The sequence below is a fragment of the Lichenostomus cassidix genome, chromosome 2, assembly GCF_008360975.1.
Source record: "Lichenostomus cassidix isolate B80296 chromosome 2, HeHo_3.0, whole genome shotgun sequence".
NCBI lineage: Eukaryota > Metazoa > Chordata > Aves > Passeriformes > Meliphagidae > Lichenostomus > Lichenostomus cassidix.
The window spans coordinates 115,970,124-115,985,274 of record NC_139482.1 but is presented as its reverse complement, the minus strand read 5'-3'; the positions used below and the strand labels follow the sequence as shown (position 1 = coordinate 115,985,274).

The 15,151-nt window shown below is 39.0% G+C and overlaps 1 protein-coding gene across 1 annotated transcript; it reads left to right on the top strand.

Moving 5' to 3' along the window:
* Positions 1-8: 8 nt before the first annotated feature.
* Positions 9-14,969, top strand: GGH (gamma-glutamyl hydrolase). Its single transcript, XM_085052922.1, has 9 exons — positions 9-263; positions 1,080-1,194; positions 2,581-2,631; positions 5,791-5,875; positions 8,188-8,326; positions 9,187-9,293; positions 9,395-9,485; positions 10,742-10,879; positions 12,942-14,969. Exons 1-9 carry the CDS (start codon positions 137-139, stop codon positions 13,061-13,063), a joined length of 975 nt encoding a protein of 324 aa, XP_084909048.1. The 5' UTR covers positions 9-136; the 3' UTR covers positions 13,064-14,969.
* The last annotated feature ends 182 nt before the right edge of the window (positions 14,970-15,151 follow it).

Genomic DNA, 15,151 nt, shown 5'->3' with positions numbered 1-15,151 from the left:
CGTGGCGCGGGGCGGGGCGGGCGCCGAGCCCAGCCGCCAGCCGTGCCCGGAGGCGAGCCGGGAGGCGAGCCGTGCCGTGCCGTGCCGTGCCGTGCCGTGCCGTGCTCGCAGCCGTTGGTTGTGCCCGGCAGTGGCCATGGGGCGCCTGGCAGGGCTCTGTCCCATCCTGGCAGGGCTCCTCCTGGTCCTGCTGCGCTGCGGCTCCGCAGCCTCCCTGGCGCGGCGCGACCTCCCGGCGGAGCGCAATGACAGACCCATCATCGGTAAGGCACCGCGGGCCCTCCTCGCATCCTGCCGCGGCCCTGCTGGGGAGGGAAGTGTCTCCCCGAGCCTAGGTTCGGCTAGAGCTGTTATAAGCGGCGTTACGCTGTACGTGCTTGCTCTAAAAATCAAGCTTATTTGTGAGAAGTTATGGTACTGAGCAGGCATAGCAGGGCAGTCGGGTGTTAGTCAGGTAATGTGTGCTTAGGTGGTACCTTGTGACAGGGCACCGGAATTGCTGCCCCGTTGTCTCGGTGCCTGCAGTTCCTCTGAGCAATAAATGTATCGCTGCAAGCTGGCATATAGGAAATGGGAGCTTAATTAATTACTTAATAAGAGCACAAGGCTTAGGAGGAGCTGCTGAGGAGCCTGGGGTGGTTTGGGCTGCAGAAGAGAAGGCTCAGGGGTGACCTTATCGTTCTGCACAGTTGCCTGAAAGGAGGTTGTAGCCAGGTGGGGATCGCTCTCTTCTCGGCAGCTAACAATAGGACAAGAGGACACAGTCTTAAGCTACCGAAGATAGGTTTAGGTTGACATTAGAAATAATTTCCAAACAGAACGGATCATTAGATACTGTAATGGATTGCCCAGGGAGGTGGTGGATTCATTGTCCTTAGAGGTGTTTAAGGAAAGATTGGACATGGCACTTCTGTCATGGTTTAGTTGACATGGTGGTGTTTTGTCATACTGTTCAGTTCAGATTTGATGATCTCAGATGTCTTTTCCAACCTAATTGATTCAGTGAATTTGTGATTTTTCTGTCAGTACGTAGCATTTGCCATTTGTATAGTGCTAATTTTCTTCCTTGGGCCCTTCAGGGATATTGTCACAGGAATGTCACTTTGATGAATACCAGAAATTTGGAAGATCTTATATTGCAGCTTCATATGTGAAGTTTGTGGAATCTGCTGGTGCTCGAGCTGTGCCAATCAGGTATGTTTTTTTATGTCCTTAGGAGTGGACAGTAATTGCATTATGAAGGTATGTACTATTTTAGAGACACAGAAAGCAGTTGTGCTGCTTTTTTAGATGTTTATTGCTCCTCAGAGACCATTTGGCGATGCCACGGTTTTCAGGGAGTTTCAGAAATCAAAATAAAAGCAGAGTGGGCCATGTACTTTTTAATACTTCTTCCTGTGTTACTAGTCTTTCTATGAAAAGTACTAATTTCTTTTCACCAGTAAAATTGCTTTCTGTAGTTCACATGCATGGTTTTTGAAGTTAGCTATATTCAGTCTGTAGTGCACCACAAACACACACAGATGCCTAGATACATAGATTTCTATATATTTTTTCACCTTCTGTAGCCCTAGAATTCAAGGAATCAAGGAAGGCTATCGGTACTCTCCTTCAAGAGAAACCAAAGTCCAGTTCTGTTCAAACTATGGGTCACTAACTCTTTGTATTTTGGTTGTTTGGTAAAAAGTAGCAAAGTAGCAGCTGACAATTCTTCATACCAATGCTTAGCTATAAAATATGAAATATACTGAAACCAGGTGATGAAATTATAAATTTCAGTACTTAAAAACAGTGCTAATACAGCTGCAGAAGAATAAAATAGGCTGTATCTACACAGTGCAATAAGAGCACCACTTAAGAGCCCAAATTAGAAGCCAGCATTCCTCACTTAGCTGCTGGAGCTTTCAGAATGTTGACCAAAAGCTTCACCAATTAATGGATGCGTTTAATCGTGGCAATTAAGTTACTTGCAGCAAAGTTGAACACTTTCACTTATATCCAGCATATCAGTTCTGCAGAAGTGTAGCCATCTGTGCTGATTTTGGCTGGGGTAGAGTTAATTTTCTTCACAGTAGCTGGTGTGGGAGTGTGTTTTGGATTTGTGCTGAACACAGGGTTGAAGATATAGAGGTGTTTTTGTTATTGCTGAGCAGGGCTTACAACAGAGCCAAGGCCTTTTCTTCTTTTCAAACTGCCACCCTGGCAAGGAGGCTGGGGGTGCATGGGTGTGACCCACTGTTTGCAGCTCTGCCCTTCTTGGAGTCAGTTGGAAACCGGAGTTGCCGGTCTGCAGGAAATAATAACCATGCCATTCATGTAAATGGTAAATTTTTCAAGTGTCTGCAAAAGGGTCTCAGAGTACCTCATCAGGAGCTGTACCTCACAGGGCCCTGTTTTCAATCGTGTGGATTGAGCTGTTTCAAGTGAAATGTTTCATTTGATTTGTGTCTATTTTATGCTGTTTAAAGCATGCCTTCTGCATATTTTCTGTGTCAGACATTTCTGTTTAATAGAGATGATATTTTTGTGGTTAAATACATGTATTTTTAATGTATTCTATAATTTTTTTGTGTGTTTCAGATTAAATCTTACAGATGAAGAATATGATAAAATATTCCACTCTATTAATGGGTATGTCTTGAGCACTGATTTTCTATTGAAAGACATGATTGTTCTGTTTTTGAGCTCTGCTGTGTTCCCAAGAACATTGTATTCCTGCTATCTCAAGAGGTTGTGCTGGGCACTGCAGGCATGAAAATATGTTCTAAGACACAGAGTGCATTATTTCATCCAGTATTGGTGTGAGTATTATTTGCCTTTCCTTCCTTGGGGAACACGTCAGATAATCTGCAACAGTGCCAAGGCTTATCTTGGCATTCTCTTGTGCTTGTCTGCAGGCAGGCAGAAGTGGCATTATAGTTATGAGCAATTTTGCAAGTATAATATTCCACTTCCTCTTTGTTAATTTTTCTGTCTTCCTCATTTGAGCTGTCACCGTCATTTTGATGTTTAATAGCACTTTCTTGCTATTTCACCCCTGTTCCTACCCTTTCTTCCCTCTTTCCATCCTTTTTGTATCTCCTCTGTTATAAAAGTTCCTGATTTCCAGTCTCTTCTACTCTTTACTCCATGTATGCTCTCTCTCTTGCTACTTGAATGATCTGTCTTGCCCATTGTGATTCTGTGGCTTAGGTCTTTGTTAGAAAAGCTTCCTGGCTTTTCAGGGGATCTGTGGCAACTATCCACCCCTGTGTTCTTCATACATTTCAAATGTGGCATAATGTGGTCTTGCCTAACAAATTTTATTGTGGACTAAGCAAAGTCAGAACCTTTTATGGTTTTTGTTAGCCTTGTACTAAAAGTGCACTTCAGAAGAGTCAAATCAGCTGATGCTGCACTTCACAGCCGTGATAGTGTGCGAGGCCAGAGCATGTGATTGGGCTAGTTGTAGTCATGAGATGAGCATCTTAAACCATGAATACATTTGTTAAGCTTATGCACATATTAGAAAGTTAATCAGCACGTGTAGAGCTTGCGGATTTAGACCTTTGGCTGTCTGAGGAGTGCATTGTCCTCCTGTGTACCTCAGCATGCCCTGGACACTAAGACGTGGGTCTTTGCAGTATTGTGCTATAAGCAAGTATAAGACAGTGATGCTTTCTCTGCTGTGACTCATCGTGTTGGAGACAAAATGAATCATTTCATCCCTTTCTCATGGCTACCAGCTTCTCTTTGGTTGCCAAGAGGGCTTTCCACCAATGAGGTCTCTCATTGTTTCTACATCCCCACCTACTTCAATGCAGAGAAGGTGTGTGGCAAGTAGATCCACTTCCTTTGTCCTTCCATCCTTGCAGGGACTGTCAGTTGAGTCTGTGCTATGTAGGTGACTAAGGGTGGTCTATATTTCCTCTTGTGGTCCTCCACTGTCAGCTGTTGGCTTCCACAATAAAACTGTGTGTAAATAACAAAAAGTATCTCTGGAGGGAATGACTTTTATTCTGTGGAAATTCAAAATAAGAAGGAAATACATTGCTCTTTCATATTGTTCTCTGAAGTTGGAAATTGCTTACTATTAAATGCTACCTTCTTAAAATCATGAAATTTACTAGAGTAGACACATAATTTTATGAATATACTCCTAAGGTAGCCATTGAAATGCCCAGTGGAAATCATCAGCACTAACCAGTTAGAGATACTGGAATACACGTAGTTGCATTTCAATCTGCTTATGACAATGTCAAGCCATTATCATTGCTACTTAATGGGTTATTTCCTTTTTGCATTAGCAAAAATGATGATCATTTTTCCTAATTAGTATACTCCAGGTTTTGGTTTAAACAGATGAAGTGAATTTTCTACCACTTCCAGGTAAAGACTGGTGTATTTATCTAATTAGATCTCTGAATAAATCTATAATCTAGCCTGTTTTGAAAATACCTTCAGTTGTATTAATTTTCAGTGTTGACACTGGGAAGTAAAGTGTTTTGTGTTTTTGTGAATATTCCTTTTCCACCAAATACTTGATGGCTTTTACATGATCCTGTGCATTATTTGCTTTTAAAAAAGGGGTCACAAGGGGCACACTTGCTCTGCAAATGCTTGGGATCATTTGAGATGTTGGTTGTTTCTAACTGCTTGTTAGTATCTCGCTGATACAGGTTGCCAATTCCAGACCACTGAAATGTAGAGGAAATCCTACACCCATTTAAGTAAAAAATCCACAACTCATGGATGAGACTTGAGTAAATCTAATTGAGGTTCTGCAGCAGTGGTTTAGGGAATGCTCACAGATCCAGTTCTGTTGGTTTTGCAGGCACTGTTCCAGTTACAGCCAGAAGAGGCTTCCTTTATTTCATGTTACTGTTCCTGATGGTACTTGATTACTTTCCATGTCATCATGTGTCCATGTGAATACTCTGCTAGACTGTACTGAATATTTTTCTTCTGTGGTGTTTATTTGGGTTTGGGCAGCCACACAGGGAATTGCCATTGCTGATTGTATTTTGTGGTGGAAAAAGCTTGTGCACTATTTCTTTGAAATTGCCCTTGGGGTTGATTGCTTTGTCTTCTTTAGCTCTGTGGGATCCTGTGTGATCAAAGGTTATGACCAAACATACTTTTCTTCCTTTTTGACAGGAACTTTTTGATCTGTCTTGTCTCCAATAGGAAGGTCACTATGCCAGGGCCACAATTCTACTTTTCTGAAACTGAGCAGGATGAATTAAGATTTGGGCTGGAATTTTAAAGTGGTAGTGAGAGCCAGCTGAGAGTCAGGATAGGAATTCACAGTCATGGCATGCAACCCTTTTGTATATCAGCTGAAATCTCTGTGTTTTATGTATTTTCTGTTTACTTTCTTCTTCCATGTGTTGCATCAGGCTTGACCTATACTTTGTAATAGAGTAACCATTCTTCAGCAGAAGACCACTAAAATTTAGAATATGATTTAGTTAAAGACTGAAACACCTTAACTAAGCTGTCTGCATGTGCACTAGCTGTCCAAACTCACATAATTAATGGAATGCTAGTCAGTACAGCCAGTGGAGCCGACACTGTTCAGCCAACCAACCACTCAGGTGTCTGCTCTAGAAAACCTATTTTAAGCTCCAGTGGCTTTCCTGACTAGATCCCTGCTTCCCATAATGGGAGTATAGATGCCTATCTATAGATTTCTGAAACCTACACCCAAATTGTACCCTTAAAACTGCTTTCAGACATTTCTCTGTGTACCTTGTCCAAGTTTTGGGTTGATCACAGTTGCTAATCATATTCTTGGATGTTGCCTTTCAGGGTACTTTTTCCAGGAGGTGGTGTGGATCTTCAGACTTCAGAGTATTCCAGAGTTGCTAAGCTGTTTTACCACAAGGCCTTGGAGGTAATTACTAAGGAGCAGTTGGTTCTTCTATCACTGTTCAGAGTTCAAAATGACAGCTTCATATTTTTCATAGTTTTGCACTGTCATTCAATGTGTTAACTGGAGGGCTGAAAATAAGTAGCTTATTTCTTGCTTCTGCAAAAAGCTTCTGAATTAATAGCTTAAGATACAGACTTGTGACACCCACTCCTGTTATATGTTATGTTATGGTCTTAAACTCCAAAGTTCTTCAGGTTGTTTATTCAGAGGTTTTATGGCTCTGTGTGAAGTGTTCGTTGGCAGTCAGGAATTGCAATTCAGTAATTGAGTTACCTTTACTCTTCAGTCCCTGTGGCACCAATTTTTTTATTCCTTTGTCTGTCTCTATTCATGGTGAATCTTGCAAAGACTGTCTCACTTTTATGTGAGACAATTTGATTTGTCTTTTTGAAACTGCTCACTGTGTGAACTGTGGCCTGTCTCTTGGGGCAAGAGTTTCTTGTGGTTTGTTGTATGATTATGAAATTATGTTGACATTTCACAATGGTGGACTGAATTGCCTATGTCACTTTATGATCAGAGAGACAGGTTTATTAGCTATATATGTGTACTACCAGTGAGCAAAAGGCAGAAAATAATATTCAGTTCATCATAGGTAACCCTTTCTAGCAAGTCAGAATTTTTTCATTGCTGCTTGTGATAATTTTGTGTTTTGATTTTCATCTTTCAAGTCTTAATTAGTGCTATAAAATATTGCTGGTTTTACTAATGTAAGGTAAGCTACAGTGGTCTAGAGTATCTTTGTAGGTACAGAACGACTGAATTTTGTTTTTCTAAAACATATGAGGGGTCCTTTTCATTTGCAAGTGTTCACAATGAGAAATCACTTTGATTTGCTTCTGCTTTAATATGAATACAGTATGTGAAATACTAATCCCCATTCAAGTCAGTAGAATTTTACTAGTTAGGCAAAAATCCAAATGAAATACTGTTTCCCAGCTCTTAAATTAGTTTTTAAAATGGGATGTTGTGGGTGTTAATGCATGGTTATTATCTGGGCTCTACTTTATTTTTTAGGAGGGGGAAGGGGCACAAAATCTTTGTTTCAGTTTTAAATGTTTTTAAACTTTAGTTTATTTTTTTGCCTTCAGTAGTTTTAGTCCTCACTTGTGACTCTGCTGTCTTTCACGTATGTCCTGTGCCTTGTTGTACATGACAAGTGTACATGTCATGAAGACTCTGCCTTCTTTTAGCCTTCTCTTAAGACTATTAGCCTTCTTTCTGTACCTCTTCCTTGTTTTGCTCTAAGAAGTAGTTCTGTGGGCTTTTATTACCATATTTCCAGTAATGCAGTAGGGGAACATTTTTATTCTGAGCCTGTCATTTTAGCTTTCTCAAAAATGGTTTTTAGCAGCAGCTCTTCAGGGTTGGTGTGTGTGTTGTGGTATGCATAACTTACAAATGTCTTGAAACAAGTTAAGAAAAACTAGTCAGGTTTCACAAAAATAGGAGTTCTGAAACATCCCAGTCTCTAGCATGTGCTTACTATGAGGTAGAAACCATTTGAAACTGCAGATTGCCACTGCATGTCTGCACCATGCTGAGTTAGGTCATAAGAAGCTAGTTGTGTTCTTGGTTTTTTGCTTTCTTTTTCTCCTTTTTGGTTTTTTTTGGTATTGTTTTCACACTGACTTGCCAATTTTTATTCTTTTGAAAATGATTGCTACTCTTTAATGTTGCTTAGACTTGCATTTTGTCTTTTCGGAGCACAGGTCCAAACCTGCTAGTTAAACAATCATATAAATATATCCCGTACAACTATACTAGTAGTAGGATTCATGTTTTCTTAACACCGTTGGGTGAGCACAGACATTGCAAAGGTCCCTTGCTATGTCATCATAGTGTGCTTCATATAAAAGTATGAATGAGTAGGCTTTCCCTCAAAAAGGTGACATACTCTTCTGTGTTCCTTCTAATGATTGCTCTTGTTATAGAAATGTTGCCATTTTGTGGTTTATGTTTAAGCTGCTCTCAGCATTACTTATTTGTAGAACAGAGCAGTCAAATCAAGGTCCACATCAAGCTCAGTTTGCTGCTTCAGTGTACTCCTCTAGCCTTCATATTTTAGGAGACTCTAAGGGAGTCTGGGCTTATTTCAATTGCAATTGAACTGTTAAAATTCCTGTGAATTACTACACTAGCAATTCATAGTAGTGTAGTAGTTATACTTCTCACCTACACAAATGAAAGTGAAAAGAGTAGGAAGTTTTTGTCAGAGTCCTTTTTGTAAATTTTCATTACTGTTTCCTTATGTTGTTGCTTTTGTTTTGAAGGCTAATGATAAAGGAGATTATTTCCCAATATGGGGAACATGTCTCGGACACGAAGAGCTTACGTATCTCACAAGTGGTGAAATTTTACTTGTTCATACCAAGACAAATGGTTTTTCACTTCCTCTGAACTTTACCTCAGGTAAAAAATTAATTATATCTTATGTCTTGAGTTTTGCTGAGAGGTATTGTTTTGCTCATGATAAATATTGCGGCATGAATATTTGGAAGGTTTCTGGTTATTATCTTGTTAAATTCTTTGTTATTAAGGTGCCTTGACTGTTTTTGTAAAGTCAGTGCAACTGTCACTTCTAAAGCAGTGAAGTGAGCACAAGCCATTTGAAACCAAGAGCAGTCAGCAAAAACCACAGTTGTGGCTCTCTGACTCATTTGAAAATTTGGACCTGCGAAATTACATTTGCCTAGGGCCCTTTTTGTTACCAAGCTGAACAAAATTCACAGGTTCAAAACCTATTAAACTTGGAAAGCAGATGGTTTTAAATTTTTCAATCACATTTTTCCTGATGATGAATAGTAGCATTACTGTCCTGTTTGAACAGTATTGAAATCAGAGAGGTCCTTTAAGACAGTCTGTGGCACTCAGCAGCACTGGTAAAATGTGGCCTCTGTTAATACTTTACCCTTTGTGAGTAATCCATCTGCAGACCATGTAGGATTCACAAATTCTGTCATTTGTGCTCATTGTGAGGGGAAAGGCAGCTGAAATAAGTGGCAAGGAATGATGCTTATTTTAGTGAGAACTTAGGTAGCAAAGTTGGATCCTCTCTGGGTCAAGACCAGTGAACAGTGGTAACATCATATTGGGGATCTGTTGTAGTTATTTCACTGATATTTCTTGTGGGATACTCTAAAATAATAAAGATTTACTGCCGAAAAAAGTTTACTTTAATACAGCATTTTATTACTTGTCTTCTGTTCAGTATTAGTTAAGCTGAGACCAGTTTGGGTAATGAAAAATATATTTTTTTTTCTTTGTAATAGCTGCAAAAGACAGTAAAATGTTCAGGAATTTCCCTGATGATGTATTACACGCACTTGCTACTGAGCCGTTGACATCAAACTTTCATATGTGGAGCCTCTCCATGGAGGTATTTGATCTTTTTATTTCCTGCATACAAACTTTTTTTTTTTATAAAACTAGAAATAAACAAATAACACCTTTTCTCTCTTCCCCCTCTCCTTACCACAGAATTTCACAAATAATGAAAAACTTCGTAAATTCTATAATGTTCTGACCACTAACACCGATGATGAAGTGGAGTTTATTTCTACCATGGAAGGTAAGGAAATTAATTTCCTTTGGAAACTGTGACTGTAACAAACTGGTTCTTTAGAGGTAGTGTGGCATTGATGTGAATTGATATTGCAAGTTGTTAGAACAGCAGGATGAGCATCAGCCCTGTCAGTGCTCTGGCTGTAGGAGCATTCTCTGTTTGCAGAGATATTTTATCTTTTGAGTACTGTGAGCCTTGTTACTCCTCCCACCCACTGTTTCCCTTCCAGATATGCTGTTACACTTTAGCACTGGCACATTTGAGCACTGTGATGTGAGCTGCACAGCACTTGTGCTGCAGCAGTTGAATCTCTGCACAGTGCAGTGTGCTTCTGCCAAACCTTTCTTTCCAGCTGTCTGCTTAGGCTTGCGTTTCCCTGGTGCCCTCTATCTGTTTACTGTATGGGAAGAACAATCCAGGCTGCTGAGGGAACAGCAGTATCCCTCATTGCTGTAGCAGCAATGTTGGTAATTGCTCTCCTTCAAAAGCCTTTTGCATTGCTTGTGTTGTCTGTTTCACACTGGGCTTGCTCAGCTCGAGAAACAAGTTAGCTCTTCAGGGAGTGTTTTATCTTGATCAGTGCATCACTAGCAGTCCTACCATAAGGCCCAGCTGTCACCAATGGGATTCTTCTGTGTGGCGTCCTGGCTGTGCCCCAAAAGAGAAGAATAGCACTTTGATCAGCAAACCTGATTAGGCTAATGACAGGCATCACCCGTGCCTGCAAGCGTTTATCACAGAGCAGCCATCAGCTGCTGTGCCGCTATTTCCTGGAACAGAGTTAAGGACTGACTCCCCCAAAATGTATGAGGCCTGGCCAGAGCAGATGGGAGCTGCCCCTGGATTGACTGGACCTTCAGGGAGATACTAAGACTTGGATCTCTCCCATGGAAATGGCATCCTGTATGGCTGTGAATGCTGAGTGATGCTGGCAGCAGATAGGAAGTTTTGAGACTGATACACTTGAAACATTATTTTTTCCTGTGTATATACATTAATTCTGAAATGAATAACCAAAAAAGTGATAAAGTGATGTATAAATATTTTCTTGCATGGAATGAGACCCTTCTTTTACAATATCTATTGATTTTCCTTCAGTTCTACTGTGACTTTAACAGCATTTCAACTTTCTCTTTAAGCGTTTGTGAAACTGTTGATAAGTGAGGTATATTTGTAGCTTGTCCTTTGAGTTTATTTTGCAGTAAGATTAAGCACATAATTCTCAAGGCATACACCTTTACACACTTTGTGTTTTGTTGTAGCATACAAATATCCAATTTATGGCATGCAATGGCATCCAGAGAAAAATCCTTTTGAGTGGAAGGACTCGCCTGGTATTCCACATTCGCCATCTGCTGTAAGAGCAGCATATTATATGGCTGATTTCTTTGTTAATGAAGGTAAAAAGTTTATTATCTGTAAATGTTGGGGGTTGGAGTGAAGCATTACTGAAAAACACTGAAGAAGATGGATTTCTTTTTCAACTGTCGAAGTTCAGTACCTCTCATTGCTTTCTGAGAAGATTACTCTGCAAGCTTTATAGGCTTATAAAACACCAAAGGATACTAGAAATAGAATGGCTTAGTGAAAGTAACATCAAAAGGCCAAGCATTCCACAAACTCTTTTCACTAGGCTGGCTCTAAAACATTGTTCTGTGATTTTCTACCATTTCAAAATATTGCTGTAACATTTTGGCCTCTCTTGCAAAAAGGCAATAAAACAAAAAAAGTACTCCATTCATAATTCCAGGGGCTTCTTCAGTTCCAGACTGGGTTACAGTCATTCAATGTGTTCTCAATATTGCTTGCAAAATGCATTCACCAGGACTATAAATACAGCTTGGGCAGTACGGATGTGTCAGAGGGGTGCAATATGGTGCCCTACAGTTATATACTATCAACAGCACAAGAAGTCTGTGAATGTTGCAGAACTGCTTTTTGTTTGTTTATACCCTAAGAATCTAGAAGTAACTAAGGATATAAATACAAGAGTATTTGAAGGAATCAAACTTTATTCCTTTATTTATCCCTACTAAACCATTCTGCTGGACTATTTTATGAAATTGTCTTGCCTCCTTGATTGGGACTATGAGGAACATAATAATTAAGCTAGTTGAGTTTTCTCTCTACACTTAATCTCTAATCAAAAGAGTCACCTAAATGAAGAAAGTAGACAGTGATTTAAAGAAATGCAATTTGTGCTGACCTGGTCAGTGAAAGTGTAGAAATAAATGTTGCATTTCATACAAAATTAAGGTGCCTTTTTGCATAAAGTAGTCCTACTATTCTTTGTGAAAATGTAGTAAAATCATTTTGATAGGCAACTTACAGCCAGGCTAAACAGGGCCTCTGAGCAGCCTGCTCTAGTGGAATGTGTTGGAACAAGATGATGTTTAAGGTCCCTTCCAACCCAGGCCATTCTGTGAGATGGTGAACAATGTCAAAAATGAAGGGGAAAATAAGAGAAAATACAGTATGAGTCTGTTTTTAATTTTGTAGTGTAACACTAGAATGCAGTGTGTTTTCTGGTTTTGTTTGCTGCTTTCTCTAGTGTCTGTCTGCATACTCTATTACAAATAGCAGTAAGCTTGCTCAGGCCATTATCCAAGTTAAGTGGGGCAAAACAAGTGCTGACTCTGCTTGTAAATCCTGTTAAGAGACACTGTTCTGTTATATATGAGCACCCATACAAGGAGCTTGTGCAGAGTGCCACACAGATGTGTCACTAGCTTTTGGATCTGCTGACCTACAGTTTCAGTAGAGCAAACTTTCTTTAGCCACCCACCATCTCATCTACCAAATCCCAAGTTATTTTTCATTGCCTCCCCAGTCTTTTGGGGAGGTACTGAAGAATAAGCTGTTCCTACTGAGTACTTTATATCATATCTTTGCAATGAGTAATTGACATTTTTAGCTAATGTAAGGCAGAATGTCTTCCCTAACTCTGAAAATAAACCACAAGATGAAAAATGTTAAACTGTTTTTAGCCAGTAAAAATATAGTCATTTGTGATCACTTGCTAACTAAACCATTCTACTGAAATACCATTTTTGTATCCATCCATCATTAATTTTAACTTGTATAGAGTTGCCAACATGATAAACCAGAAGAGGATTCAATTTTACTGTCCTCACCAGTACAGTCCTTGCCAACACTGCAGATTTCAGTAGGCTGATACTCTGATGCATTTCTTTCAGAGTTAAAAGTACTGGTATTTCTGGTAGATACTGCCAGTATTTCATGGATAACTATTTTTATACAGTCTTGGCTTCGAATTCTCCCTCTCCAGTAATAAAATATGCTGTAACCAGCTTTCTGAAGATGTATCATCACAGTTCTTCGCATACAAGCTTCTGTAATTCCATTTGTTGTTGTGCTACACAGAATAACTTACTTTACCAAGATAAATATTGTCAGGGAGGATAACATGAAAATTATCTGTACTTTTACAATGTTTTGCAGCCCGGAAGAGCCTGCACCATTTCTCCAGTGAAGATGAGGAAGCAAAAGAATTGATCTATAATTATAATCCAGTTTACACTGGAACCTTTTCTGCATTTCAGCAAACCTATTTTTTTGATTGAGTATCTTGTCAAAGGTGCAGTGTTGTTATGTATAAATGGAATTATTTGCCAGCATTGTGTAATTAAGCTGATATAGCAACAGAAAGCCAGAACAGTTTTCCTTTACAGTGATTTATTCTGTGTATCTTCTGCACTATTGAAACATTAATATATAAATTTATGTTCAATAACATAATAATGAACTTGGATCACACTTTAAGGCAAGCTACAGAAAAATGTATTTCTCTTCCAGGAAAGAGGACTTGATTATGCTTATAAAGTTTGAAGTAATCACCCTTGGTACAAGGAAAAGCTTTCATATATTTTAAAATATGAGACTTATCTTTGTAAAATGTTGTGGACTATGATAGCACTAGACATTTAAATACATTGTGTAGTAAAATCCTGTCCTTTTCAAATGATTTAGTAGATGAGACTCTTGGGTTTGTCATAAATATGTGTGTGCAACCAAGTGCTTGACAGGGACTCTTCTGTCATTTCAAAAATTGAGCAAAATAATAAGGCATGATAGCAAAAAGACATTTTTGCCTCAAAAGCACGTTCTATCCCATTTGTGAAACTGTTTCTCTTGTACATTCAGCATTATTTGGGGTCCTTATACCTTGTGAGGCCTTCATAAATACGAGGATGCAGTGTAAAGTCATCATCAAAATATCAGTTAAAATAAGTAAGTTTGGAGGGCATAGTTCAGTGCTGATTCCACTTTTGGTTCTTTTCAGTTCGGTTTTATATATCCTCCAAGAATTTTTCTGGAAGTAACAGGAGTCAGCAGCAATGAGATGCAGACACTCATTCCTTTGTATTAAAAGAATGTGAACCTAATTGTTTCCTCTAAAGTGTCTGACTTTTCCTGTAGCTGGATAGAAGTTTCACTTGAAGTCAAGAGGTAGCTTGCCATTAACTTAGTAAACAAGGTAGTTTCTTTCTGCCTTGTTTGATAGTTCAGTGCAGCTAGAATTTAAACAGCAGATGAATGTATATGAGAAACCTGTGAAAGGTGACAATGTGATAGTAACAGTTGCATGCATTACACTGATACTGTTTTTTCTCTGCTTTGCTTCAGACTTGGTGAAAGTTTTGTTCAGTGGCTGTGTGTGTTGTCCAAAAAGGGACTAACATTAGGCAATCAGATAAAATTCTCCTCTCTAGCATAGCCTCCAAACTCTTGTTAACATCAAGAAGGATTTGGAGTAATGAAGAATTCAGGTTTATACTTCAGCTCTGTTTTGTAGAACCTCATACTCTCAGGTACCATATCTGAATAGGTCTGGTAAGTTTCTCAGGTTTTTCAAGTAAAACACTCTGTAACTTGTTCTATATCATGAGGCAACTACATAAGAGAATGTGAAATGCATGTTAAAAAAAAAATATGAGGAAACATTAACTGTGACTACCAGAAAAACACTTCCAGGTAATTACAAGCTTAAACATGTTGTATTACAGCTTATTTTTACATTTGTCATATCAGCCAACTTAGTAAATGGTTATCTTTTTAATATAGGTAACTTTATTAACTGACTCCTAAATAGAACTGAGTGTGAAAAGAGGGTTGCCAACTCTATATTTGCATGTAAATATAGCAGCTATGATACTTAGAAACCAAGTCCAATCTTCTACCTGTTGTTCGGCCTGAGTTCTTTAGAATAACTCTAAGAATTTGCCTGTGTAAGGAGGGCAGGTTTTAGCCTTAAAACCAGAGATCAGTCTTGCAAATGAAATGTCTGCAATGGTAGTAGTTTGTTCCTAAGTGTGTAACTATAAGGAGTAATGTGTGTAATACAATGAGAGAAGTTTATATATTATGGATTTGTATGTGTCTTTCCTTTATATTCTTTATCTTGTAAAGCCTTATTTGATGATATGCATGATTTTTCTATGATACATGAAATAAACTTTTATTCAAGCAGACTTGTATTTTTCTAATGTTTTAGATTCTACAGATGAAGCACTGACAACAGGCATTGTCTCCTTGTTTCCATCTGTGATAGTCCTAAATCAGGAGGATACTGTACAGGTTACAACCTGTGTGTACTTTCTGTGGTCATGCCAGCAGGGTCAGGATAAATGAGATCCGTGGCCCAACACAGA

What these genes read in the sequence shown, in the direction of transcription:
- GGH (XM_085052922.1), top strand. Translation starts at nt 137, where the DNA reads ATGGGGCGCCTGGCAGGGCTCTGTCCCATCCTGGCAGGGCTCCTCCTG. An exon ending in GCTCGAGCTGTGCCAATCAG is followed by an intron (nt 1,195 to 2,580) that starts GTATGTTTTTTT and finishes TGTGTGTTTCAG; the next exon opens with ATTAAATCTTACAGATGAAG. An exon ending in GTTTATTTCTACCATGGAAG is followed by an intron (nt 9,486 to 10,741) that starts GTAAGGAAATTA and finishes GTTTTGTTGTAG; the next exon opens with CATACAAATATCCAATTTAT.